Source organism: Anas platyrhynchos, chromosome 1 (genome assembly GCF_047663525.1).
Source record: "Anas platyrhynchos isolate ZD024472 breed Pekin duck chromosome 1, IASCAAS_PekinDuck_T2T, whole genome shotgun sequence".
In the NCBI taxonomy this organism is placed as follows: Eukaryota; Metazoa; Chordata; class Aves; order Anseriformes; family Anatidae; genus Anas; species Anas platyrhynchos.
In genome coordinates, this window is record NC_092587.1 from 53,697,733 (window position 1) to 53,725,469 (window position 27,737).

Sequence of the window (27,737 nt, forward strand, 5' to 3'; positions counted from 1 at the left end):
ATAAGGGCCATTTGAGGGCAATACCAGCCCTACCTGCACACCCAGGATCCCGAAGATGATGAAGAAAGCACAGCAGATGAGGACAATGTTTCCTATGGGCTTGAGGGAAGAAATGAGCGTCTCCACCACCAGCTTCAGGCCAGGGGCTCGGCTGATGACTCTGGAAGGGAAGGAAAGGGAAGGGTGACAGAGGGACAGAGCAGAGATGTTCAACCCCAGCTAAGTACTTTCAGCAGAAGTGGGCCCCTGCTCTCCCTGTGCAGTGACTTGTCAGTGGGGAACACTCCTACCAGGGCCAAAAAGCCTCTTTTGTCCCATGGTTTGGTTGTCTGATGAGGTATCTCCAGGGCAAAGCCATATGGCTAAGGGGAACCTCCCTCTGTTTAGTGGCTTATCTAAGATGACACTTTGACCAGTAACAGCGGGGTCTGACTCTGGGACCCTTCCTGGGGGTCCAGTGGGAAGGGGAAGCAGAGTAGGACGCGGTGGGGCTCTGACCGGAGGGGCCGTAAGGTGCGCAGCAGCCGGAGGACCCGCAGCACCCCCAGGATTTTGGCACCACCAGCAGAAGCTACCGAGACCACAATGTCGATGAGGGACACAAAGACCAAGAAGCCATCCAGGATGTTCCAGCTGCTGCGGAGATAAGCCTGATCACCAAAATACAGGCCTAGAGAAACCACCTGCAAGAGAGGGGAGACGGGTAAATGGCTCCTCCGTGTTGCCTGATAGAGGGCAGCCACCGAGAGAGAGGAAGGATGGATAATGGCTATCAACTCCATGAACTCCATATGATCCTTCCTAAGGAAGCAGCGAGGATCCATTCTGCACCCCACAATCAATCTCATCACCTTTTTCTTTTGGCTGGAAGGATATGAAGGAAAATGTCCTTGGTGAAAGTGGTGGTACATAACTCTAGAAACAACCACACTGCTTTGGAGTAGCATTTCACCACGTTTGCTTTCTCACCTCTCTTCTGCCTCCCTGAGCAACAGGACTTGGGAACATTTAGAAAACTTTTCCCTTCCATACCACAGATCTGGGGCAAGGGTCCCAGTCCAGACATCACCTTGGTTTTAGCAGGTAAAATGGGGCACCAAAACCCATCCTCTGGCTCCTACGGGAGTGGTTTGATTCACAGCAGTTCTCAACACCAGCATGTGCTACAGACATCACTGGCCCTGAGGGAGAACTGAACACTCTAAAAATCATGGCAGTAATTTAGAAACAAATTTTAGGAGGTTTAGCTTCAGGCATCCAGTTTTGAGACTCTCTTTACACAGCTTTGAGACTCTTTCCTCAACACGAGAGGATTAACAAGACTTCTCTATTGTTGCAAAGACACCTATTGAATAATTATCTTGGCTCAGAACAATTCGTTAATATCACTGTAATTTTCCCCACTCTTGCTCCAGAAGGAAGGGAATGGACATTTGACATTATTACAAAATGCATACCTGGAGGCCAGCTATTCCTCCCAGATATCAAGATCCCCTTGGTTTTAAAACCTAGGATAAGCATCCCCTCTATGCATGTTCAGAAGGGAAACACCCCAGGCAGTATGTGCCTTTATCAAGGTAGGGGGAAGGACTGGCACACGATGCAGAGATTTTAGAAGGGTGCTGGGCAAACATGAACCATGTTGTTCCTGACACTGGGAAAAGATTCTGAGCCATTCAGCTCCATTAACTTACCTTCAGCGTCATCTCAGCTACGAAAATTGCTGTGAAAATGTAGTTGGACACAGTAAGAAAGATTCTCTCCTAGAAAACAAACAAAATAAAAGAAAACAAACAAGCATAAAACAACAACAGCAAAACAGAGAAAGGCCTTAAATGCGTCTTGACTTTTTCTTGTTACTCTGTGAGGCCTCTCTGATGACCTTGATATCTTTTACTTTCCTGCAAGGGGTCTGAAGGTGGGAGGAATGAGAGGTGCTCCTGGCAAAGGTTGGTGCCAACCTTAGCTCTGCCCTGTGCCACAGCCAGGACAGATCCCACACAGCTCTCCAAAAGCACAGTGGGTGGGATTTGCAATGCATCCTATGAATCTGGTTTCAAGGTGCTCACTGCCCCAGTCTGCCAGTGCTGCTCAGTCTCCTGATCTATTGCACTACCCTGGGAGGACTCCTTCCCAAAGGGTTTCTGAGCACTGACCTGAAATGGTGCATAACTGCAGTAGAGCTGGGGGTCAGCTAAGGCAGGGACAAAAATAAAAATAAAAATAAATAAATAAATAAATAAATAAATAAATAAACCCAGAAATTTCACTTGCCAGCGCAGTCTCTTTTCCCTTTGACACACTCCAAGACAGCTCAAAATCAGTGTACATGAACGATAGCATACCATTCCTACAGAGGGTTTGCTGCACATACAATTTGCTTCTGTTTATTTCCCAGTCCCCACCTTTCTGGCAAACAATCTATTAACCATGGGAACTCTTACCATGGTTAGGGAGGGAACTAGGACGAGCCTATTACAAAGAGGATTCCTGCATTGCAAGACCCCACAGGAGAAGCACATACGATGTGAATTGCTAATACATGGGCATTTGAATAGATGAATGGGAGTTAGTGTTTAATGCTAAGTTTTATCCAGAAGCCATTCTGGTGCCAGGAAGACTTATGCACCTATGTCAAATGTTGTGTTAAAAAGTAGGTGGGAGGGAATGGTGCTCACCGTGCTTCTGTGTTCAATCTGCGGTCTCTCCAGGGCAATGGTGATGCAGTTCAGGAAGATGAAGGCCAGCACAACATAGTCAAAGAGCTTGTGAGCAATGATGGTTTGGCAGAGGAGGCGAAACCTGCAAGAAAGTTCCAGTAGGCACCTGTGCTTTGGGCGGAGAGAGTTTAGGAGCTAGGAGCACAGAAAATTGAGTGATCTGGCCAAAACTGAGCTCTGATGTGGTGGCTCTCCTATTCCTAATACTGATGTCTCTTGCCATGGCAGTATTTTGGCATAGCCCAGCATGGGGCAGAGCAAGGAACTGAACTTTAATGCATTGCCCCAGTGCCAGAATGGTCTCCTAACCACTACGACCCTGTTCTCCTCTCTTGCCCTGTAAAGGAAAAGTTGTTTCAGTTTCCCTCCCAAACTCACACCAAGGCAAAGAGGCCACATGCAGAAAGCTGAGGACGGGCAGGTAGGTTGGCTGTCACGGGGAACACACCTCTGCCTGCTCTGATGGACACTGCCCATTAGCACAGGTGTCACACGAAGCAAAGAGCTCTCCTCCATGGGCTGTAACACAAGCCCCTTCACTTCAAGGGGCAATGTCCATTGGTAAGAATAGTGATGTCTGGTTTACATGAGCATTTTCTCCCAGTGGGAAGAGCCCTTTAGCAGAAAGAATGTATTTCAAAATGTTTGTGGTGTTGTTGTTTTGTTTTTCAGGCATTGAGAATTCTAACTTTGCCCTAAAAGGTGTGATATGACTGCTGATAAGTTGGCACTGGGACTGAAAATGGAATGGAGAGGCTGTTCCGGTACCAAGGGAGGAAATACCATTGTTATGGAGTCATTAATAATACATTTCTTCTTCTTTCTGAGTTAATGTCAGTATTCCCTACCTCACTTGGCTATAAATATTTATGATTACACAGAAGAAAAATGGAATGCTCCAAAGGGAGGAGAAATCACAATAGCCATTTAGGATTCACATCCTCCCTTTCATCTCCAGAATCAAGGAAGAGACACATTGTTTGACTGTAGGAGAGATGGAGGAGACAAAACACATTCTCAATTGACAAGTTTAAAGTTTCAACCCAATGTCCAGGCTCAGGGGATGCATGGCAACAAAATCTGTCTCTCCTCCTCAACCCTCTCATGGCAAAAACTGCACAAACCTGTTTTGAGGAGAAAAGAGATATATGGACCAGTCTTCCCGGAGCTCACACCAGTCTGGCTTATAGACTTCCATCATCTTCCGGATGCGAAAGCACAGGCTCTGGAGAGATGCAGCAGAAGCAAGTGTCACTGGTTAACTTCCCATTTGCCTGACAAAGGCACTCGTCCTTTCTCATATGATCCCAAAACACCACTACCTGGTGTTTCCCAGGTGCACTACCTGCCTTTCTTAAGCACCTGCATGAGGAGATGGGCCCAAAGAACAAGCCACAGAAGAGGAGGTAGGCACTGCTTTGCCGTGGCCTGTTTACCTCTCAGCTTCTGATTTCTTTCACGCATCGTTAGAAATACTACTGCTGGTATCCTATCTAGGGAAGGATATTGTCCGTGATGCCTTCTCAGATGTCTTCTGTTGGCACTTGGGATCAGAGGTGATTCAATTTCATACAGTGTGTAGGTCTGCTTAAATTTCTGCTGATCCTCCCTCCACTCTTTCTACCATTTGATCTGCTTACAAACTGGACATTGCAGTCTCCCAGTCTGGCACAGCAAAATCCACTTGCCTTCTCTCTTGCTCCTCTGCTTCCTGCTCTGGTCTGCCGATGTTCCTAAGGCAAAGCTCTTGCTTCTCACAAAGACCCACCTATCCTCACCTGTAGAGATCACTGGCGGCACTGATCTGAAATAACAGCCTCCAAATGGCCATGCACGTGCCTCACCTCTGCCTTTCTCCCACCACCCACCTGCAAGACTACCTCATGGGCAGCCTGATGATGATGTGGGCTTAACTGGGCCCAGAAGACCCCACCTACATTCAGTGATGTCCTCCAGCTTGTACTTAAAGCACTTGAGGATGGAGCTGGGGTTTCCCACAGCACCGTAGTACAACCCCAGGTGCCCTGCACCAAGTACTCACATAATCGATCTCTTCATCATCCTCCCCACGCTCCTTGCGGTTGTTCATCTTTGGGAAGATCTCCTTGGCAATACTGGGCATTTTGCCATTGCAGTCTTGATGCTCGCTGGCCCCTGGCACCGTCCCGAGCTTACGGGTCCCTCTGTGGGTGGATGGGACAGAGGCCAACTCCAGCAGGTCGCAGGAGCCTTTGTTGTCCAGGGAGAGTGTCCGGCGGTGATGAAACACCCTCCCTGCCCCATCTGGCTCCTTATCTCCTGCCCTGTGCCTCTCCCCGGACAGGAGGGACTCGTGCTCGGCAGAGGGAGGTTTGTGCTTCAGGCTGTGTCCTCGGGCCAGGCTGTTCCAGCTGGAGCGACGGCTCCCCCAGGCCCCGCTGCGGCCCCAGGCCCCGTAGTGGGAACTGCGAGAGCTGGACTGTAAGAGAGCAGGACAGGGATTCAGCCATCCCGGACACAGGAAGGGAGCATGCTGCCCTGTTTCAGGCCACAGACTTCTCCAGGTGGACTTTTTTTAACCCTCAAGGAAGGTGTGTGTTGGGAAAGTAGTGGTAATCGCTGTAAATCTAACGACAAATTGATAATGAGCTAGTGATGGTGTTGGCTGCGATCACTTTATAGCACCATCTGTGTGCAAGGCACTTAGAGGGAAGGTAAACGATAAAGCCAAAGGCCAGGTGCCTGATGTTGTTACTTACACCAGCACAGAGCAAGAATGAAGCTTTCCAAAAATCTGATCAGCAGCATTTTACACTGCCCTGGGGTGAAAGATAATACAAGGTACGGGGAGATGGATAATCTGTCACACCGTCTTTGAATACAGTCTTCATAAAAGGAAGAAATGAGACAAACAGGCTTGTTGGTTACGGCCTAGTCCAACTGCATCAGCAACTTATCACGTAGCACATGGCTGCCAGCTCTCCCTGTTTAAAAATAACAAGGGCATGAACGCTCCTAGCACTGATGCATCCTCCTCAAAACCTGTGTGTGTCAGTGTGCAGAGAGCCCAGAGACTGATGTTACAAGGTGGACAGGTCTGAGACACGTTGGCTGGACAGTGCTAAGGGGCAGCAGGATCTTCTGTGAGGAGCTTCAAGTCAAGAGTTCTCTCATTGTAAAAACAAAAAGCTACCAGAAAAACTATCTGTTATGGGACTTGGCAGTTCTGACAGCACCCAGACTTTCCTATGCTCTCAACTCACTCGGGGCATTGTTTTTGTACATGGTGCTCTAGGAAAACGGGGAAGGGCAAGAGGACAAAACACGCTTCACTCTAAGAGGAAGACCCTGTCCTCTTGGCATTTCCCCTCTCCTACCAGCAGAATATAAGAGCTGAAACCTACACTTAATGGAGTATTGATCAATAACCTTGAAATATAGGTAAATAACCTAGAAATATAGCTAAATAATGTGAACTGTCCTGACTTCCTAAGGGCAAGCAATGTGTCTGTGTTAGAAGTCTACAGCAGCAATGCAATCCTCCATAGCAGTCTCCCAGCTGATGACAGAAAGGCAACGGAGTCCTTGGATTTCAAAAGAAGGGTATCACACGTGTTTCTACTAACTCACTCACCAAGGACCGCTGGTCATAGGTCATTCTCCCCAGGGACATCACGCTGCTCTTCCGGGAGCCAACAGCAACACGGATCTGGTCAGGCTGCAGGGAGTTACGTGAGGAGTTGGTGACTCCCCCAGCAGCCACTGGTGGGTTGGAGGAGGGCAAGGATGGGTCCAAGTGTCCATTTGGTGTCACAGGAATGGCACAGAGCTTGGGATCTGGGTAAAAAGAAGAAGAAAGAGGAAAAAGAGAGAAACAAATAAGGTTGGTTCCTCCCCATCTGGTGACTGTTTCAATGTCTAAGCTGCTTAGCATATCAGCAGCAGCTAGCAGTGTGTTAGCTCTGTGGTCAGCATTGATTCCTTCTCTTTTAGGATGCTCTAGCAAAAGTGATGCAAGCTAGAAAGACTTTGTTCTCCTCGATCCCCCAAAATGAAGGCAGCTCTCCTTGAGGCCAGAAGGCAGCTTTCCTTGAGGCAGAGTGCTGGTCAGGCAGACAGGCAGAGCAAGAGGCTGAACCCTGGCAGCAAGGGGAGGAGAGCGTGCTTCTGCGTGCCAAGAGCAGACACCTGCTCTTGGCACTCAGCTGTTAGGCTGAGACACTGAGCAAGAGAGGAAGATGTGGGGAGACCCACAGCCATCCGTGCTTCGGGTTCTGCTTTAAATTCCTGTGATCAGACTCCTCATCCCAGCCTATCCTACAGGGGGCCTCTTCAAATGACTGATCGCCGACCTTGAAGATCCAGGGCACCTTCGAGGGCTGTGTTAGCTTCTGTGAAAAACCACTGACATTTGTGAAGATGGATAGGAAGGATAGGGTACTGGCCTTTAACACCTGAAAGGGCTGTAATAATCATTTCTATTTGACCTACTGAATAATGAAGGTCACATATCCTTGCCTGCACTCAGTATCACAGCTCTGCAACCTTTTCCCCACCTGTCCTTCTGGGGCTTTCGCTGCTTACATTCAAAGTGAGCTCTGATATAGTGCGGCTTTGTAACCCAGGATCAGACTGCTGTGAAAACAGCTAAGTTGTGAGAAAGGGCTATGACAAGCCAGGTCTGGAGACTACTTCTTGCCACGGGAGCTGCATTTAAGCTCAGCCCCACATCTGTAGTCCTTGCCTGGGTTATGCTGTGCCTGTCCTTGCACATTGTGGATCCTGACCTTGTCTTGCTGAATCAACTTCTTGGCTTGACCTTGGACCTGCCTCATCCCTGCGGACATGCTTGGCAATCACTCAACCATTGTTAGACCCTGGCTACCATCAGCAGACCTGCCCAGCTCACCTCATGCAAGTACTGTACCTTTGTTGGTGCAGTCTCTGCCCTGACTCCCTGAATGCCCCCCTCACCATCCCTTTCAGAGCAGGCTACTCACACTGCTCCCTGCCACCAAGTCCTGTCTGAGGCATAACACCTTTTGTAGAAAGACTTGCAGTCTTCAAGGAAAGACTTCAAGGAGTGGAGACCTTAACCGGCAGTTTGTAGGCAGACTGTTCCAACAGTTAATTATCCTTCCTTAAAAATATGTGGCTTTTTTCAGTCTGAGTTTGTCTAGCTTCAGCTTCCAACCTTTACAATCTCATTATGCTTTTTTCTGCTCAATTAAAGAGCCATCTACCATCAGAAATCTATCCTTATGGTCGGCACTTACAGAGTGTGTGATCAAGTTACTTCTCCAGCTTCTCTAAGCTTCATTAGCTTCTCACCATGAGGCAGGGCTTCCAGATTTGTCTGAGTCCTTTTTAATGTGTTGGTATCCCCTCTCCAAATGTGGCTCCCAGATTTGAACACAGTGTTCCTTGAAATGGTGCCCCTGAAGCTGAGCAGAGACGGTGTCATCTTCTCACTACTATTTGCTGTTTTTCAGATCATTCGGGAACTGCTCCCCTTAGCTATCACATTCCAATAGCACCAGGTTTCCACCAATAACACCACAAACTAGCATAAAGTTCAAAATGAAACCCAGAAAATTCTACCTTGGAGATGGGAGTGAATTTTCTGCTGAATTTGCTTTCAAAGTTCTTACTAAACAGCAATAGGATGCAAGCAAGTGAGGCTGTTTGAGCTATCATACCTGAGCCTTCCTGGACCTCTTGGAACTGATCTAACTCCTCTATGTTTGATGAACTCTGATCTTCCTCTGAGTATGACCGGTTGGCATCACCCTGGAACACACAAATGAAGAAGCTGGGAACTCATAAACAGAAAAGACCTTTTTTTTTTTTGTATTTCATTGCTGGAACAACTGTAAAATCTTCCGTGGCAGCCATGCATCAGCATGAGCACTGGGGAGTCCAATGGGACCTGGGATGGATGAAATACTGTGTTCTTGCTTTAGGAGGTTGAAAGGATTCACCTTTGCAGGTGTTGCATGGGACAGAAATTATGAACTCCCTTCTAGAGGGCTTGTCTCTTTCATTGTAAAGATTAACACTGTCATCTAGTTTTTAGAGATACTCACCCTGAACTTCAGAAGGGAAATGGCAAAGGTGTGATACGTTGGGAGTCCTCCACCCTGGTACCCTCCAAGTGTCTCAAAGGTCCCATTTTTAGCACCTCTCTTTCTCTTCTCCATGGAAGAAGCTTTAGTGACAACTTACCTCAGCCTGGAATCCCTCCACAAGGATGGCCACCAGCAGATTGAAGAGCACATAATTGCCAAATGTCATGAGAGCCACAAAGTAAAGGGATGCCCATGGTGAGGTGGAGGCCATGCCATTATAGAGCACAACATTCCAGTCCTCTTGGGTTAGGATCTGCAACCAGGAGCAGAGCAATGCAAACGTGAAGGAAGAATGTGGAAGGGAAAAGGACAGTGAAAGCACTTCAGGATGCACCAGGCCTCTTAATTTCTCCATAACCACACACCTACTACCCATTGTTATGTCCTGCTGTGGTACTGCCCCAATAATGCTAGCTGAGCAAGAAGAAACAAGAAGAAACATGAGGGCAGCCATGTGCTCAGGTGACAGTGTTAAACACAGACATTGCCACAACAGAAGTGACCTTTACAAACTCTCTCCTAGGAAGGAAGGAGAGAAAAATTCCCTCTCTCTGAGAAATACCAGTCACCGTGGTACAATTACTCTTCCTCTTTTGACCTTCAAATGCTGGAGCCTTTTGTGCCATCAGAAGAGAGTTCAATTCTCCACAGTGAGAAAAAACACCTCCTGGTCCTCACTTTGCCTTGTCCTGTATTGGCAGGGTGCATGAGGCACAAACCTACAGACAACAGTCCTACCCATGGAGAACAAAGCTGGCTCACCTGGAAGACGGTGACGATGGCCCACAACAGGGAGTCAAAATTCTTCCGGTCGGGAATTGTATCTCCTGTGTCCGTCCTGAGGCTAAACTTGCAACCGAAGATGTGCATTCCGAGGATGCTGTCGGCACAGGACGAGGAATTAGTGCTAAATTTAAATCTCTCTGTCATACAGGTGCTAGAGAACAACGCAGCCAGGCCACTGGGACCTCTCCATGAAGAATTCATGTGTTGCAAACCAATAGCTCACCACAAAACCTCATGTCCCATCACATATTGCCTCCAGCCTGTCTGACCAGTGCATCCACAAAGCACACTGACAAATTTTCTTGGGTGCTTCCTCATATCCTTCTGTCAGCTCACGGGCTGAACTCTTCCTGCAGCCACTGCTGATTGCCAAGCGATGCCACCCATCTTGCAATGGGGCATTATGCTCAGTGCATGCATTTGGTGGCAGCATTTCTCCACCCCGTCCAGGACAAATCTTCAGCTACTGAACCCGATTTAGAGCAGCAGGGGCCTCAGCCTCTTTGGGTGAGTAAATTTCTGTCAGTGCTGCCTAAGATGACAAGATGAGCCATGTGTTTGTGCACTGAAGTTGCTGCCAATACGAACTGCGAGGCAACTGCCTCCTCACCTGAAGATGAAGATGAAGAGCATAAGGAGCATGCAGAAGGTGGCCACGTTGTCCATAGTCTTCATCAGCACCACGAGCTGGCGGCGCAGTGCGGGCATGAAACGCACCAGCTTCAGCACCCGCAGGAGACGGAAAGTCCTCAGCACAGAGAGGCCCCCGTCCGACTGGCCGATGATCTCCCAGATGCTATGGCCCAGAGAGGCACAGGGAGTGCAAGGGACAATATAAAAAGAGACGTGAACAGGCAAAGACAGAACAACAATGCTCATCCAAGTTATCACCTCCACATGGGCAGCATGCACAGAGGGGTCAGAGAGAAAATCTTCTCAAACAATATGCAATTAGAAGTACATGCTACAGGGTTATACTCGTGTCAAAAGCTGCATTTCTCCCTTCGTGAACATGGCACTGCATGTTGCAGGACAGAGTAAAGGATTGTAGCACTAAGCCCTAGCAAATCAAGTTCTTCTAGCACACATTAAACCTCTGTGGCATCCTTCATTTGTGCATTTCAAAAAATACTTCACAGCTAATATTTGTTGTGGATTTGCAAGACAATTGAGATGGCCTCTGCTCTACAGAGGAGAGAAGAGAGGGGCAGAAATGCTACGTGGTTTGCCCAGAGTTACCAAAAATGTTGGGAAATGACTTCTCAATCTCTCAATCCTTTGCCTTGTGCATCAGCTCAACTCTTTTTTTTTGTTTGTTTGTTTGTTAAAGCTGCTAAATCCTTTTGGAAAAGGCATATGAAAACATGCACGCTTTACAGTGTTTTTTATTATATATATTTCAGTTGATCCCCAAGGCCCTTGTCACCTGATGATGACGATGATGCTGTCAAAGATGTTGTAGGGGTTGCGAAGGTAATCAAAGAGACCAAAAGCAGCAAGTTTCAGGATCATCTCTAGGGCAAACATGCTTGTAAAGACAACGTTGCTTATCTCCAAGATGTTGGTCAATTCCTCTGGCTGGAGAGAAGGCAAATTCAGAGTCAGAACTGAAAGAACAGAACAGAAATAAAGTGCCACCATTCCCAGGGGACAGGCTCTGTAGGGAACTGTGAAGGACCGTGGGTGAGATTTAAATGGGACAGGATTAAGCCACCTTTGCACTCCAATTCCTTTCCACATTTACTACCTTCATCATAGATTACATCTCTAACAAATTCTCGTATGGCAGGGAGCCCCACAGCCTTTCACGCACACGAGGCTGACCAAGCATCTCCCACATCCTACTGTATTCACTGGCCCCCTGGCTAAAGGCTGATTCACTTTGTGCAAAGAACTTGAGTACTTCTAAAGCAAGGCAAAAGTGGCTGATCTGTGATATCAAGACTTTGCTTTGAGGTTTCCACATACCTGGCACAACTTGTTTTTGAAATTTCCAAAACATTTGAATGTCAGAAAACAGTTCCCCATTTTCCTTTAAATCTCACTGTACTTTTTTGTTCATTTTCCATGCTTTTTTCCCCCTGCCTTCCTCATTTTCTCTTCACCCACCCCCCAATAAATCCTTGATGTGCATCAGCTTTCCTCATCTTGCTCCGGCACTCTTCTCATGTCTCTGTCCTATGAGTGGTTTCAATAATTACCTAAGGAAATATTAGGTTGGATGAATAACACAACTATGAGGAGGGGCACACTGCTAACACCTCCCTGTATGGGACAGGAAGAGCAGGACAGGGTGAGGAAAAGAGAGAGAGCAAGAGGAGAAAGACAGATGTACAAGATGAAAATCTCCAGGGATGACACAAGATGACTGCATAGAGGAAAATGAAAAGAAAAAAAAAAAAAAAAAGAGGAAAAAAAAAAAAGGCAACCTGACCCTGCCCCAGGCACTTTCTTCTGTTGAATCTCTGACACATCTTTCAGCCCCTGTGAAACAGCCTCTTCCAGCAGTGACCGATGTGTTTGTGCATAAGAGAGAAAGTGTTTTAATGACTCCATCAGTGGAACAAGACTGAGCAAATTAAATTACTCCTCCTTTTGTTTTCTGAATTAATGACTTTCTTCACTGTGTGCAGCCTTGGAAACTTCTCTGACAAGGTTAGCAAAGGGTCTAGACTGTTTCCTCAGGAATGATGAAATGTTGCTTCAGAGGGAGACAGAGGCTGCACTGATGTCATTGATGAGGGATGCCAGGTTCTTGCTGCCCCCCTGTGTGAAACGGAGGCATTCCCTGTGTTGAATTTGGGATGGACAAAGCACCTCTCACCCCAGTGATTGGGAGTGCACCAGGCCAAACAGCAAGGGCTGAGGTCTCCAATAAGGCCAGATGCATGAGGGGCAAAATGTGTGCAAGCTTGCCCATGCTTACGCATGCTCAGACACACACATGTACAGCCCATGGAGACCATCATGCAATGGCCAGGTATTAAATTTTCCCTAAGTGAGAGAAAAACCTCCTCCCAGTATAGTGGGTTGCATCCTGGAGCAAGGCTGCACAACCCATGGACTTCAGACCACACGAGACTGTTACAGTGATTCATCTGGCTGCAGCACATTGTTGGTCATCACCTTCCCAAGCAGCAGCGGGTAGGAACCTGTTCCCGATGAAGGTATGTCACCTTCCCAACCCAAGGGACAGGACACAGCAGATCCAAGGCACTTCTTCAGGGCTCCTCTGGCCCAGTTTTCCATGGTTACCTTAGGGCAAGTATGTCACACATCAGATAAGGTTATCTATTTGATGTTAACTTACTGTGCCACTGAGCCTCAGCTCCAAGCCTTCAAGGTGAGTCTGACCCAGGCCCTGTAGTGGCAGGCAGTAGTACTCTCACTGTTTGCTTATCCATGCTAAAAAGGTGGCCAAAGACCCCCTCTTCCTTCACATTGCTGTGAGCTATGCCTGGATACCAGGTCACTCTCTTAAGCATCACCTTCTGGTTCTGGACCTGAACCTCCCCCTAAAGCTGGAAACTGCTTTAACCCCTATTCTGGGGTCCAAATCTGGCTGTCCTCCTCCCAGATGAATAAATGGACTGGAAACTGCTCCTCTCACAGTTCATGTTGTAACTTCCCATGTCTTTTGCTAATTTCTTGCACTCCTCGGGTACAGGTTTTTATTGAAGTAGTCCATTTCTTGAAAATCAAAAAAAAAAAAAAGTGGAGATGGCTCAATTTATATCCATAATTACATTTGAATAACAAAACCATCCTGAAAATGAAGGGGAGAGGAGGGGAGATTAGAGAAGAGAGGGAAAGAATGAGCAAGTGCACACAGGAAAGGAGAAATGAAGATCACTTCACTGAGAGCCAGGCACTAATGACACCAGCCGGAAACATGAGGTCCATATGCTAAACAGAGATGCCAATTTCAGCTTGAATCAAATGATTATGTCAGTGAGAATGAGGAATGTAAAAAAGTAACAGGCTATGATGGTGGATTATCCTCCTCTCTGCTGTCCATGCTTTCTCTCTTGTGCTGTCATAGGGAGCAATTGATGTTTGAAAAGCCATGCTTGCATCTCACTTATGGAAAAGGTCACCTGTTCCCCTGTCTCTCCTTCCCTCCCTGACATCTGTTTCTTTAGTCAAGCCTCCACCTGTTAATCTTTTTCTAATGGGCCATCAATCAGACTCAGCAAAGCATCCTTCCTAGAGAGAGGGGCAGGAAGAACTGGGTAGGGAAAGAAAGGAGACATGAGCAGAGAGAAAAGCAGCAAGAAGAAACAAAACAAAACGAAACAAAACAAACAAAAGAAGAAAAAAAATAGCAAAAAGTCCGTTCATATTGTCAAGCCAGGATAGATTGGTTTAGCCATCACACGGAGAGAGAAACTTAAACAGAACTATGGGAGATAAGGATTGGGCTGAGGATGGTGGCCTGAAGGGGAGAGAGCCCAGGGGGTAAAGCATGCCCAGAGCCAGTGTTTTAACCAAACTGGTTTGCCTGTTCTGCCTCTGTCCAAATCCACACAGCTACCTAATTCAGCTCCCCATGGTGCTAAATCCTTCATCCCTATCAGTGCGGATCAAACACTGGGAGTATTTGCATGATTCAAGCCTTCAGGGCTCCAGACCAGTGATCAGAAACTAGAACTGGGGCAGTAAAGAGCAGCGGCTCAGCCTTCTTTTTTTTTTCCCCTTTTCAGTTTCTTACTAATTAACATTAGAATTCTTATCTCAGATTAGACTGAAAATGTAATTAGCTCATTATCTGACAGCAGCCAGAAACTCCCACACTGTCAGAAAAGTTAGGAATATGCAGACCACCATGAAGCCACTGCAGGAGGAGTTTCTTCTGACCAGGACTAAATTGGCAGCTGTCTAGAAGCTGAAGAGTGATTGATGCAATCTATGATTGATGTAATCTATGTAGACCAGCCCTACCAAATTCCACCTGCACATCACTGCCCTTGAAAGCATGACCGAAAAATTCCATACAGAGGCCTCTCCAGCCTGTCCATTTTTATACATCATTTCAAAGTTACTTGACAATAATCAGAAAAGTCACGGAAATCAGCCATGGAACGTACCAGCTAGCTTTTACTTTCTCTAGTCACCACAACCGATGCAGGATTTCATAATGTTTTGTTATTCCCTAGTTTTACAAGACTTAAGTGATGTCGTTTCATCCACCACCCTGGGGAGACTGTTCCATCATTTACTAAATGTCAGTATGATGAGCTGGCTTGGACACTTGCTGAATGTTTCTGACAAGCAGCAAATAGCAAAAAGAGAAGCAATAACTGTAAAATATGAAGTAGTGGATCCAATAAATGCTGGTATAAAGGGAAATCATGCAGGCTAACGGATATGAAGGTGCCGATTCACAGGACTGGTCTAGCTGGGAGACGTGATCATCTCCTGATCCACACCTCATAAAGTATTGATCTGATGCACAAAGAAATGCGGGAAGTAGATCCTATAGGAGGGAAACCAAGGTACTCTGTATTTGTCTTACTGGCTACTAAAGGCAAAGATGTGCAAGTCCAACAGACCATTTGAAGAAAATGAGAAAGGCAGCCTGGGACATTCAGCTGGGACCAGCCTTTCATCCTCATGCTGATGAAGGGAAAAAAAGCAAACAGCACCAGATCCTCTGTGAATATCAAAAAAATAAGCTTCTTTAAAGGATCCTTCTGGACAGCCACAAGCATTTAATATCTTGATTTTCTACACTGGATTTTAAAAATAAGCACTTCCAAGCAGAGGCAGATCTGAAAAACTGCAAAAACTATTTCAAGCAGGACAAAGCTTGAAATGATGGATTTCAGCTTGTGCAGTGTCCCAGCAATATCTGAAGACCTAATACTGAGGGTATTGCGTGGTATAATGCAATGATGGATTTGTATGAACTTATCTATTTACAAGTGATAACTTGTGATAAGCTTAAGGATTAAAAATGACTCAGAGCAGACAGTTTGTCCCAAAATGAGTTGATCTCCCTCACAAGAAATGTGTAAGGAGATGGGAAGGTGCCTTGGCCACACAAGCAGGACAGGAGAGAGAACCTGACGGATGAGACAAAATTTAAAGGTGAATTGGATGCAGGTAAAATGGTTTGAATTGCTGAGGTTAAGTTTCCTGGAAGGAAAACAAACAAAAACCATTGTGAATATTAAAAATGTGAATTGTAACAGAATCTGGTCCAACCCCCCCTCACTCAACACACAGATCATTTAAATTTATGGTTTTCTTTCTGCTGGTCAAGGCTCAGGAATTGAAGGCTAGACTTGCACACTACCTCTGTCCTCAAGATTCCTCTGTTTCTCAGCCTAAGCCCTGTGCACAGCTCCTGCAGCCTCTTTCCCCCATTACCCTGCTGGTTGCTGGGTGCATTGGTCTGTGGGCCACCTCTCATCCATATAGTCCATGAGGAAGTGGAGCAGCACAGAGCTGATGGACGTGCTGTGAGCTGCTCACAGGACCGCTCAAACCTGCAATGCCTTCATACACACTCCTGCCCAGACAGATATGTCCCGGTGAGAGGCTGGGATTGTGATCTCTCATGCCCCAGAAAATCAAAGCTCAAGGGGTCTCCATTCCTGTTAGCTCTCAACTGGAAGAGATTCACACAATGAAGCAGCAGAAACAACAGAAACGACTTCAGTCACAGGATGGTGTCACCCTGCAAATCCCAGATCTCTGGGGGCAGAAGGGTTTCCTAGACATTATTCTATGAAAATTTGTGTTTCTAGATGGAAATATATCAGGAAAAAGAGAAAGGAAGGAGAGAAAAGTGGACAGTGAAGCACCAGTCTGAGAAATAACAGTAGCAGGGCTTGAGAAAAAATCAAAAAGCAAAGAGAAGTGCACACACATGCCTCTGTGGTTTTGAGTTAACTACAGACCAAAAAAAATGCTTGGAATTAATGTTATGAACTACTTTTTTATTTTTTATTTTCTTGTGCCAGGTAAACAGGACTCAGCACACATTTTAAATCAACAGGCTGCACGACGTTTTTCAGTTATGATCAATTTGGTCAACATCTTTTTTTCTAGTAGGAACAGCCCACAGGGCCGTGAGCTTTTCCTAAGTACTTATGGATAAAAAGTGATAGCATAACTTTAAGGATGTGTCATTAATAACCTGCTACTAGAAACCCTGAGGCTGCAGGCAGATCCTGCTCTGCTGAGGGCTGTGCAAACACAGCAGAGGCAGCCCAGAAGGGCTTAAATTCACATACACAATAGCCAGAGAGTGAATTCGCTACCTCCAGCTCAAATACTCTTCTGTTAAACTCTTAATTCACGCAGTCTCCAATAAGCCAAAATGAACAATGCCTCTCCCTGCTTGGTGCCTGCATCAGTGGGCAGTTTTCACATTGTCCTGGGCTTCAACCCTTAGTCATCTTTCTGCTACGTGATAAATACATCGCTCTTTTTTATCTGTTTTCATGAGTCAACCCCTCCAGCCTCTTCTTCATTCTCCTCTCCTCTGAGCTCCTGCCAGTGTTTTTCTGGTACTGAAGCATACAGAGCATTTTTGCATTCTGGGATCAAATTAAGGTTCCCCATCCTCATATCAGAAATCAGCTGGATTTTGAAAAATGGTCTAATGCTTGGTATATGGGTGGCATCCAGACATCTGGGGCTTCAAATACTGGCTCAGCCACTGTGTTGCCTCAAACAGGGAAATTAAGGTGCTCTGGGTTTCAGGATATCTCCACCCTGCTACAGCACAGGGCAAGTCTGAGTGCCTGCTTAAACCAGTCTCACTACCTGTCTCATTGCTACCTGAGACTATTCAGGGCCAGAATTGGACTTGGCTCCAAAGCTCCCTGATGCAGACAGCATCTCAGCTGTGGACCAATCCCCTATTTTTGTGATCTTGACAGATACGTGGGGTGAATCACGGCCACGTTCAGACTGGTGGTGTGGATTTGAAGCATAGATGTACATCATAGACTCCTTTAACCCAAAGTGCAACAGAGCTACCAGACAGCAATGCAGATGCAAGGTCACGGACATATTTAATACCCTCTCAAGACTGCTCTGCACATCACAGAGTAGACATAGCCTCTGTTTCCCAGCTGTAAAATAAGGGCACACAATCCTTCTCCATCTCACAAGTCTGTCATTAGGATAAAGTGCGCTGCTGACTCAGAGCTGCCTGAAAACTATTGGCACGAAAGGCAAACCTGTGCCCACACCTGCTGTCTATGCCTTGACCTATATCTATCACTTCTTGCTGTCAGGGCAAAGGAAAGGCTCAAGCCATCTGAGCCCCCAGAAATGACTGGAGGTGGGAGGTGGTGCCTTTCCTAGCCTTCTTGTGCAGATAGACTGTGCTCAGGCATCTCTTAATTAAGCTGGAAAGGCTAGCAAGCTGATGGATTTGAATTGAGATGCTGGTGAAGTGCCTGTGACATCCCCAGAGGGCACATTAAATTAACCAAATAGACTAAGGATTCAGTAAGCTAATGAAGAGAGAAACGAGAGAGAGATGAGGAAGATGGAAGAGGCGAGGGTGAAGGAGAGAGAAGCAGATGGAGAGAGAAGACAGAGTAGAAAAGAAAAAGAGGGACGAAAGTGAGAAGGGATGAGGAAAAAGAGGGACTGAAGGGAACTGAGTGGAAAATACATGGAGGCAGAAAAAGTGACTAAGTGCAGGGATAGGGAAAAAATGACCCTGCAATATCCTGAGGCTTTCTCAAAGCCATGCTGGGACCATCTGTGCTATGGCCTGGGGTCCAAATTGCTCAATCTCTGCCTCCAGCGGGTTGCACCTGCTGCTTAGCCAGGCCGTATCCCTGAGCACAACTCTCCGTTCCCCACCTCCCACCCTGCGTGTCTTACCTGCTCGTGGTGCTCAATGCCCATGCTGATGGTGTTCACAAGGATCGCGATCATGATCCCACGGTTGAAGTACTTGCTGTCCACAATCCCTCGAAGCTTGACCCTCACTTCCCGCCACATGTCACTGCAGAGCTTCAGCCGTCCGCCTTCTTCCACCTCCTCCTCCTCCTTCTCCGGTGCTGAGGCACCCTGGTCCCCTCTGCTGCCCTCTCCCTCCTCTTCACTGGCTCCTCCGTCCTCCTGGTCTGAATCAGCGCTGCCCAGGACAGAGAGTCTTCGGGATGCGTCATGTTCCCCCCTGTGGCATCGGGGACAGTTGGTGGGATCAGAGGTTGCTGTCACAGCAATGGGCTGGACCAAGCCCTGAGGAGGGCAGTCAAGAGAGTTGTGCTGTTGGCAAAGCCCTGGGGAGACAAATGATTGTGCTTAAAAGAGAAAGCATTGTTTCCTCAAAAAAAAAAAAAAAAAAAAAAAAAAGGCATTCAAGCTGGGCACCTGTTTGACTTTGGGGATTTTAGACACTGTAACAGGGCTTTTTAGCTGTAAGGATGATTAAACACTGGCAAATCATCTCAAGGGCAGCAATAAAAGCCATTGCCGTTGGGTGCTTTACACTGACTGGCTGTGTCACCAGAAGGCATGGTACTGTTCATCTGCCAGTGATTAGGCTCAGCGGGGGTTCATGTCCATCAGAGGAAGAACTGTTTTGTCTGATGCAGAAATCATAGCTTGGGACTCAGTCACTTGTATTAAGTGTGAACTGAGGGAAAAAGGATCATGAGGGCTGCCTCTGGCCTGAACAGATACAAGGGGGTCCAAGAACCCAGACACTGAGCTGAACTCTCTAAATTAGAGATGCTACATTAGCAAAGCATCTCTAGAAGACAGAAGAGGTAACACAAGAGCAGTTCTTCCTGATAGTCCATGCACTCTGAATCAGAATGATCTGCTGACTTCAGTGAGAAAACCAAGTTCCTCAAATCTCCAGTCGCGCCTGGAAGATCAAATGGACACTTGTGGGAATGAATCAATTAATTAATTAACACAGTGCATGAGAACTGCAGAAACCTTCTCAGTAAGTAAAGAAAATGAAAAACTGAGTATGCAAGACTAGCTGAAGGAAAATCTGTCTTTTTGCTTGTTAACTGAGAGCATTTCTTACGAAAGACATCAGCAGGCAGTTAATACTAACTCTACAATACCATTTTTACAGTCACTTTTCAGGCCAGGAATCCAATTTAAATGGTACCTCATGTCTAATTTTACACAACAGGATGTGTTCCCATCAAGAGAAATTGTCTCGATTGCCCTTGCACATCAAACTGAGTTCTTCAATGTTGCTCTTCTCTCTTGGCTCTGGGGACACCCTATTGCAGTTCTACTCCCTTTTGCTTCTCTCCTAAGGTCCCATAGTGACTCATTTTGGGAGCAGAGTTGTGGGGGACCAGCTGTATCACCTAGCCCAATCCTTAGTCCCACTGCCTCATATTTCCCTAATATGTCTCTTTCCCAAACTGCCATCACTCCCCTACAATACCAGACCTCAAAGCCTTTCCAAGACTCAATCAGTGTTTTTAATATTGTCACAATTTGTTTTCAGATCTGGGTTGCCTGTTAGTCACCTCAATTTCCATTCCCACTTATGCTGGTCACCTCCACCTGGTGCACTGGCCATAGCTCCATGTTCTATGGCCAATGTTAATTCTCACTCTGTGCTTTGTAGGCAAAGCTCCTTTGGCAAGCTAGCACATGAAGATGCTCCCAGTTATGTTCACATTTCCACTACCGACACTTCCAGATTTACCCATACAATCCTTACTGTAGTGCCTCTGGCTTTTCCTGTGCATGCCTAGCTTGGCATTGCTCGGCTCCGCGTGGCCCTGGCGCCGGCTTTGTATGCTGTTGTACAGCCCAAGGGTGCGGCGCTTGGCTTTGCGCACGATGTGGCAGACGTATTGGAAGATCTCCTCGTAGCAGTCTCCCGGCTCCATGTAGCTGGCGACGGTGCTGGAGGAGAGGTACCGGGCCCGCTGCTCCTGCATCAGCTGGTGCTCCCGCTGCTTGGTCTCCGAGAACTGCGTGGCGATGACCACCAGGCACAGGTTAATCATGAAGAAGGAGCCCACCTAGTAGCAAAGGAGAAGGAGGGACAGGCGATGTCAGCGTGAGCAAGGATATATGGCAGGGGGGACAGAAGAGAGAGGAGGGGAAGGTGAACACAGGAACTAGAGCTACCATCAGTCTGCATATGGAGATGGGATTTCAGGAAAAGCCAGCATTGGCTGAGGTTACTTTTGGGAACTCACTCCCTGTTGTTTCCCTACAGAATTTAGAGCTCTGAACGGAAATTTAGGAAACTCAAGTCCTAATTTTGGCTCTTTTGGCAGGGTTTGGGACCTTTAGCAAGTCACTTAGTACTTACCTACAAAGGGTTTGATGAAAATTAGACTTTTTCTTTCCCTCTCATTTGTCTTAAATAGAAGATGGGAAAAGGGATTATTTTGGTTGCTTTATCCTTTTCTTGCTCATTTACTACTGGAAAAATCATGCACTGTCATTTACGGTCTTCAACTCTTGGAGGACACGTCAGTGTTCTTGGGGCATTTTATTTATTTCTATCATTTACACCATAAAGGGAGATGGCACTTTGCTGAAATGAATGAGCTCTTGAAATTGGAGTTTACAAAAACTAATGATTTTGAGAAGGACTCTAAATAGTCTGTCAAAACAGTATTTCTTTGCTCAATTTCCATTCTTCTGATTCTTCTGAGACCAGACATTTTATAATTGCTCTTATTTTACTTGTCCTCCAGCCTAGGTGGATTTTCCATGTCAAATACAAAAACAACCACATCTCATTCCACCAGTTTCTCAGAAATGAAACAAAAATCCCAAGTTCTTGCTATTGTCCCTACAGAAGCCAAAAAGGCATTCCACCAAAAAGGTGGAATTATTTTTCAGGAAGTACCCCAGCTTGTACCTACCCAAACAGCATTCCCCTTAGTGCACAGCCCTTGCCACTTTCCCCACAAGCTTGTCTCCTTGTAAATCCCTTTCTCTTGCACACAGGTGCCCAGCAGCTCAATATAGTGGCTCTCACGATTTCAAAGGGGAGGTGTCCCTGCTAGCATCTGAATAAGCTTTTGAAACATGAAGCCGTTCCAAACAGATTCAGCATAAGGACAATAAACCGTTTCAAAATAATGGGCTTTTTTTTTCCCTCTTCCTCTCAGCACCCTTCAAAGCTGTTCTAATTCTGTTTCCCTTCATCACTGAGCCCTTCTCAGTGATGAAACCTATTTTCCCTTCAGCTTCTGTACATGGCCTTGAAACGAAAAACAATGCCTCATTTGGATCCCTTCTTCACCTGCCCCCAAGGAGCTCTGTAGTCCATGATCTCTTATGTGTTTTCACTGATGAGGGTATGACTGGGAACCCGAATTCTCCTCCAGCATGCTCCCTTGACCTCTTCCCCCTCAGCACCACATGACCCTCACAGGCTTTATCTGTTCAGTTCTCTCCCTTGGCTTGCCCTGAATGAGGCAGGGCTGGGAGCTGGATACCTGCTGTGCATTTCTGAAATGCAAATTGCCTTCTCTCTAGGCAACAAGCAGAGAAGCTGAGGGCAACAAGATGCCCTCAGCAGGGTCATACTTAAAGCCTGGGGTTGAATCCTGAGGGGGGTTCAGGTTTCGCATTGCCAAGCCCTGTTCTTGCAGGGAATGGTTTGCTATGATCAGATGACTGAAAAGGGGAGGAGTGGGAGGACTGGATGTGGCAAGTAGTCCTTGAACGTCTTAGCTAGAACATCAAACACAAAACAAAGGAGCTTGCTTAATCCTTAAGACGAGAATCCACAGACTCTCAAGATCTGCTGAGCTTGTCTCTACCTCCCAAGCAGCACTATGAAGGAAGGGTCCCAGATGGCTTGTGACTGAGCTATCCATCTCAGCCAGCTGAGCGGCGAGACCACCAGTGTCTGACACAGAGTCAGACAAAGTATCTGACAGAGCCAGAAGGAGACCATTGATGCAAAGCCCCAACACAAGGAGTGTCCATTCAGTCCCAGGCCTGAACTTTGTACTGAGCTGTACATTGATTAAGCTGAATCCCGGCCTTGTTCAGCCTAAGCTTGATCCCTGTTTCTACAATATCTAATAAAATCTGACTGGTGCAGAAGATGCTGACTTACTTGCCCATTATTTTTATTGCTTATTCCAGAATATCCAGGTTGTCTTCTGAAGCTCACATACGTAAGAACAGAGCACTTCCAGGAGGCTTAAGTGTTGCAGTGTGGATGCAAACCTGAGAGTTCAGAAGAGCCTGAAGGTTTCTCTAGTCCAGGAGCAACACCAGTAGCCAAGCAGCTGAAGTGGTGACGTGGAGAAAGCTAGACTTCAAGCAGGAAGACCCAGATGGAGCACTGACCCAAGAAGTGAAAGCAGGCCTTCCCTAATGCCACCTCCCTAGTCTTCAGTAGAGCCAGAAGCTGTTTATAAGTTGCTGAATACACATGTTTTCACTAGGTTGCTCTGCAAGACCACTCAGAGTGCCAGGATCAGATGGTGCTCTTCCCTTAAGGACCATGTCAATGCAGGAGTCCTAGAAAATGCTGGGAATGTATCCAGGTGGTGGAGCCTTCTTCCCTCCTTATGAGCCATAACAGGTGTTTGAAGATACCACTGTGAAGGATGGAGAAGACATAGATGAAAGCATAACTCTAAGGAGTTGTCCGTGGAGATCCAGCCCCAGAAGAATGAGTTTGAGCCAAAGCTAAGAGGTATGTCGAAAAGCAGAGAGCCAAGGCCTGAAGTATGACTGTCAGAGCAATCCAGTTTAGAAAGCCAGGCCTTTCAACCATGAAGAAGGAGGGCAGGATAAAGGCCACAAGCACTGTGCTTCATAAGACTTGAAGAGGAAATGTCATTGCTGTAAGAAGAATTGGAGGGAAAATGACACCAAGTGACAGCAAGTTCACGCTGTGGTTTTGCTAAGTGCTGCAACAGCACCCTGGAAAGATGCATTACATGTGCAAAGAAAGTAACAGAAATGCTAAATCCTTTCTTGCTGTAATTCCACCAAAGGCAAAGGAAATACCCTATTTTAGCATAAGGCTTCTCTGTTCTAAGAAGTCCCCAGAGCAAGTTGAGGTTCATGTGCTCCTGTGTTTGATGGAAATAAACCTACATGGCTTCTGCAAATAAGGAGGGCGTGTCTAGAAATGTCAATGACACTCTGCAGTGAAATCTCAGGTGGAGTGTTTAATTGAGGGTTTTCAGCTGCCTGCAAATTCAGAGACAAAGTTTGAGTCACTGGAAATCTCCATGAGGTGAGCCAACTCCGGAAGGATGATCCTGTTTCAAAACCAAAAATATCCTGACAGAATTTACATAGTTTGGAGCTGGGGCCAGAGGGAGCAGTTTTTGGAATTGGCCCATAGGAGATGGGTATGCCCACCTCAGAGGCTGAACACTGACTCTGCACAGCCCTTCCTTGCTCTGGGAGAGGCTGTGCGTGAGGCTGGGAGTAAATCCTGTGCTGAACTACTCATTATGCAAATATGGGTATCTGGCCATGCTGCTCGAAGTGATAATGCAGGTGGGTCCTAAATATCTGTTGCATGATGGGAGATCTGAACAAACAATATGGGAAATTGTTGTTTTCTGGGTTCACAAAAAGCAGTGGATGATTGGTTTGGCTCTGGGGATAGAGCTGTGAGGAGCTCCCCTCCCATCCTGTGCAGTCATATTTCTAGACTGACTTTCCTTGGGACTCTCCAGCCTCAAAGTAAGAGCAGTATTCTTCAAGGTGTAGGCTTTAGAGATAGATACCGAGGTCCTTACAGACTAAGTGACACCTACTGTGTACAGACTGAATACTTCCCATAATACATCCTGTGTCTTTCCCTTCTACTTTAGACTTTGGTCCCCATATAGGAAAAGTGCAAGTCTCCATAAACAAAGGAAATGCCCCCTTGTTAGAAACAGGACATTCACTCCAAAAAAGAAGTGTTTATAATTGGGAGGAGGCCTGAAGAATGGAAGAGACAATGACATTGTCTTTCTCACCTCTCCTTCCAGGCACAGACAACAAACATCCTTACAACAAAACAATCACCTTCAACCTTCACATATATAAATCCACAGGGCTTAAAAACTGCTTATGAAGTTCTCATCACTGACACGCTGCTCTCCTTCCATCCCCACCAGCCACTAGTGATCTCACGCAGCCAGTTTATGTTGGATTGATGACACTTTGGGAGCAGCAGCTCCTTTTTGTTCTCAGAGAGGAAGTAATTCAGCATGACAGACCCTGAATCTGACAAAATCCGAATCTGAGACCCTGAATCTGAGAAATCCAGGTGCTGTCAGTAGCTGTAAAACAGGAATGATTCAAGAGTTTCAAATGCACAAAAGACAAAGTAGGAGAAGAGGTGCAGAAATGGTTTTGTGTACTTTTGGGCCTACTGTTTTGAGGAATTTACTACGAAAGAAGATGTTTGTATGAATACATTATCCTACATTGGGTATTGATTTTCTAGGAGTAAATCCTGAGCATTTTCTTTGAGAAAAAGAGAAGAGCCTGACTGACAACTATGTGATCCTGCTGCTCACTGTTGGAGAAAAAATTGAGCTGGATTCAAGAGACCAAATGGAAATCCAGGTACAGTAGTTTGCTACCCAGTATATGTGTTGACCTAATTCCTGACCTTTTATAGACTCTTAGCTTGCAATGCTGAGACTCATTGAGTCTTATACTTACAATTATCAGCAAGATAAAGTAGATAAAATTGTAGAATGAATGGGCATCCATCACATAGTACATGATCTCCACCCACCCTTCCAGTGTGATCACCTGAAAAGACAAGCAACAAAAAGAGAATCAGGAGAGAAGTGGGCTTCCAGAGTTCATTTATCAGCGTACACAGGCAGATACTGGCGAGGCTGCTGCAAACCAAGGAAGGTGAGGAACAAAAATTCCTTTCAAGGAGGCCAAATTTCCATTCCAGGAAATCAGCATGGTACTGCTTGGTGACACTGGCATACTGTCAAAGCCTGTGAGATCATGCTAGCCCACAGCAGGAATATTTCATTAAAATAGTTCATTTCCCTGGATCACAGCAGGGGGAAACCTGCAGCAGGTTTCTGTGGCCCTTGGACTGGACACTGCGTACAGCCAGTGGAAAAGAAAAAAAAAAAGGCAAGGATTTTAGCTCTGATCTGCAACAAATGCTGGGAATTAATAAATAAATAAACAAATAAATAAGAGACTCCTTTGCTGCAACGATCTGGATTGAAAAAAATAAAAATAAAACAGGTACAAGTCAGCCTGACCGGTGCCTAGAACAGCTCTACATCCATACCCATCTTCAGGAACACTATGCAGTAAGCACTTGGTCTCACTTGCCAGAATAGTTGCAATGCCCCTTTCATTCTGCAGCTGTATCACACCCCGCAGAAAACATCATGGGATCAAAGAAAGACTGAAATTGAAAAAAAATAATTGAGCTTTGTTTTTACCTGAAATATCACAATCCAGGCATACCCAATATTGTCAAAGTTGATGGCACCCTTGTGCGGGTTGGCGTTTCCTGTACGGCACACGTTGTAGTACTGGTTCCAGTTGACACACATGCCACTGATGTTGAACTCTTGCCGGACTGAGTTGTAGTAATAATAATCGTCCTTGTCCAAACAACACTCATGGCCCCGCTCCTTCAGGGGCGGGATCTCGTGACAGCCCATGATTCCATTGTCTCCTGACAGCGAGCAGATAAAGGGCATCTCATCATCTTCCTCAGGCTGGTAATAAGGTGGCAGGACAATGTCACCTTGTCTGCAAGGTTAAAAAACACAGTCATAATCTTGCTGCAGCAGATGTTTTCCCATCAGCGATATTGTTGGAGCTGCCGTTCTGACAGGGATGGCACTGACTAAAGGATTTCCAGGTCTATTTCTTCAAGAGAAAGTATAGAAGGACAGGACTGCTGGAAAACAGAGAGTTTCCAGGGGTCTGTCCCCAGTTTTCAGAGCTTTGTCTTCCACTACAACACCCCAACCCAAATTACACAATCTCCTTGCATGGAGATGGATAGAAGCTGGAATGCAGACATTTGCATTCTGATCACTCTTCCCATTTGCATCAAACCTAAATCAGATGCAATGATATTAAGGAAGTTCATCAGGATTTAATGTGATGTGCTCATGTATGTTACTGTTGATGGACATGTTTTATAACATTTGGCACTGAACCTTCTGTACTTCCAGAAAAAAAGAAAAAAAAAAGAGAGAAAAAAAAAAGAAAAGAAAAAAAAAGAATCCAGTTTTTGCATAATTAAGATTGCTCAGCTAAACCTTAAAATCAGGAATTGCAAAGTTAAAGTTGATGTAACCTTAATTTTGACTCTTCTTTGACAGTTGGCATTATGGGTATAATGTTTCATGACAAGTTCACGTGCTTTTTCCCAAATAACGCAGACACCTTCCAAATGCATGAATAATTAAAATCATCTATGCTTGCCTAACTGGAGATGAGATAATGATAAGGATATGAAAGGTGGAGATTTAAATTTTTCCATTGAACTTTATCTGGCATACTTGCATTCCTTGCAGTGCTACAATACACAGCCTTCACGTTGCATGAATGTAGACTCTTTCTCCACGTGTCATTGGAAGGGGACAGGTGTTGATGAAAAAGGAAAGAGAAAAAGCCTCCAATTCTAAGCTAACTGGGACTCAACCACAAGCTTCTGTCATTACACATTCGCGTCACTGATGAACTAGGCGCCTGCAGACTTTGTTTCTCCAATAATGGTCAGTCAAAGATTATCCAGTATCTGTCACTTTGCAGGCGGTGGCCCCAATTCACTTCTCAGTTACATCAACTCTGCTTGGATTTAATTACACTCATTAAAGTACTACTACTGTGATTTACATAAAGGCCAATCATCCTAAACATCCGTTTCTCCCCAAGGAATATATAAACTCTGTAAATGCCTGCTTTAAGTAGCTCCTTCTCTCCAACCCCATTGCTGTTCTGCAGATTGCATTTTCACACTTATTTTTTTTTCCCAATTTGAAATGATCTAAAGCTTCAGAATTGTTTAATCAGTTTAAACTGATCTATGGCATTGGCTTTTTTATAGCAGTCTAAACTGATCAAAGGTCTGGAGTTACTATATGGTTTTAAGAAGGCATTTTAAAGCTGGAGATCAGTTAAAGCCAGAAAGTCAACAGGAGGAGCTGTGCTTTGCTCATGGGGAGGGTAATTG

General features: G+C 45.9%; 1 protein-coding gene across 4 annotated transcripts in view; it reads right to left on the reverse strand.

Moving 5' to 3' along the window:
* Positions 1-27,737, reverse strand: part of CACNA1I (calcium voltage-gated channel subunit alpha1 I) — a 142,722-nt gene that overhangs the window by 22,504 nt on the left and 92,481 nt on the right. For all 4 annotated transcript variants that reach the window (XM_072037385.1, XM_072037387.1, XM_038180105.2 and 1 more), the window contains exons 6-21: positions 25,987-26,302; positions 25,229-25,321; positions 20,286-20,592; positions 18,467-18,870; positions 11,040-11,191; positions 10,224-10,409; positions 9,590-9,707; positions 8,925-9,080; positions 8,399-8,489; positions 6,334-6,536; positions 4,762-5,178; positions 3,845-3,945; positions 2,679-2,802; positions 1,695-1,763; positions 499-683; positions 34-160 (exon numbers count right to left, since the gene is read on the reverse strand). In XM_072037385.1, coding sequence (XP_071893486.1) covers positions 34-160; positions 499-683; positions 1,695-1,763; positions 2,679-2,802; positions 3,845-3,945; positions 4,762-5,178; positions 6,334-6,536; positions 8,399-8,489; positions 8,925-9,080; positions 9,590-9,707; positions 10,224-10,409; positions 11,040-11,191; positions 18,467-18,870; positions 20,286-20,592; positions 25,229-25,321; positions 25,987-26,302 — 3,049 coding nt within the window. The remainder of the gene's footprint in view (positions 1-33; positions 161-498; positions 684-1,694; positions 1,764-2,678; positions 2,803-3,844; positions 3,946-4,761; positions 5,179-6,333; positions 6,537-8,398; positions 8,490-8,924; positions 9,081-9,589; positions 9,708-10,223; positions 10,410-11,039; positions 11,192-18,466; positions 18,871-20,285; positions 20,593-25,228; positions 25,322-25,986; positions 26,303-27,737) is intronic.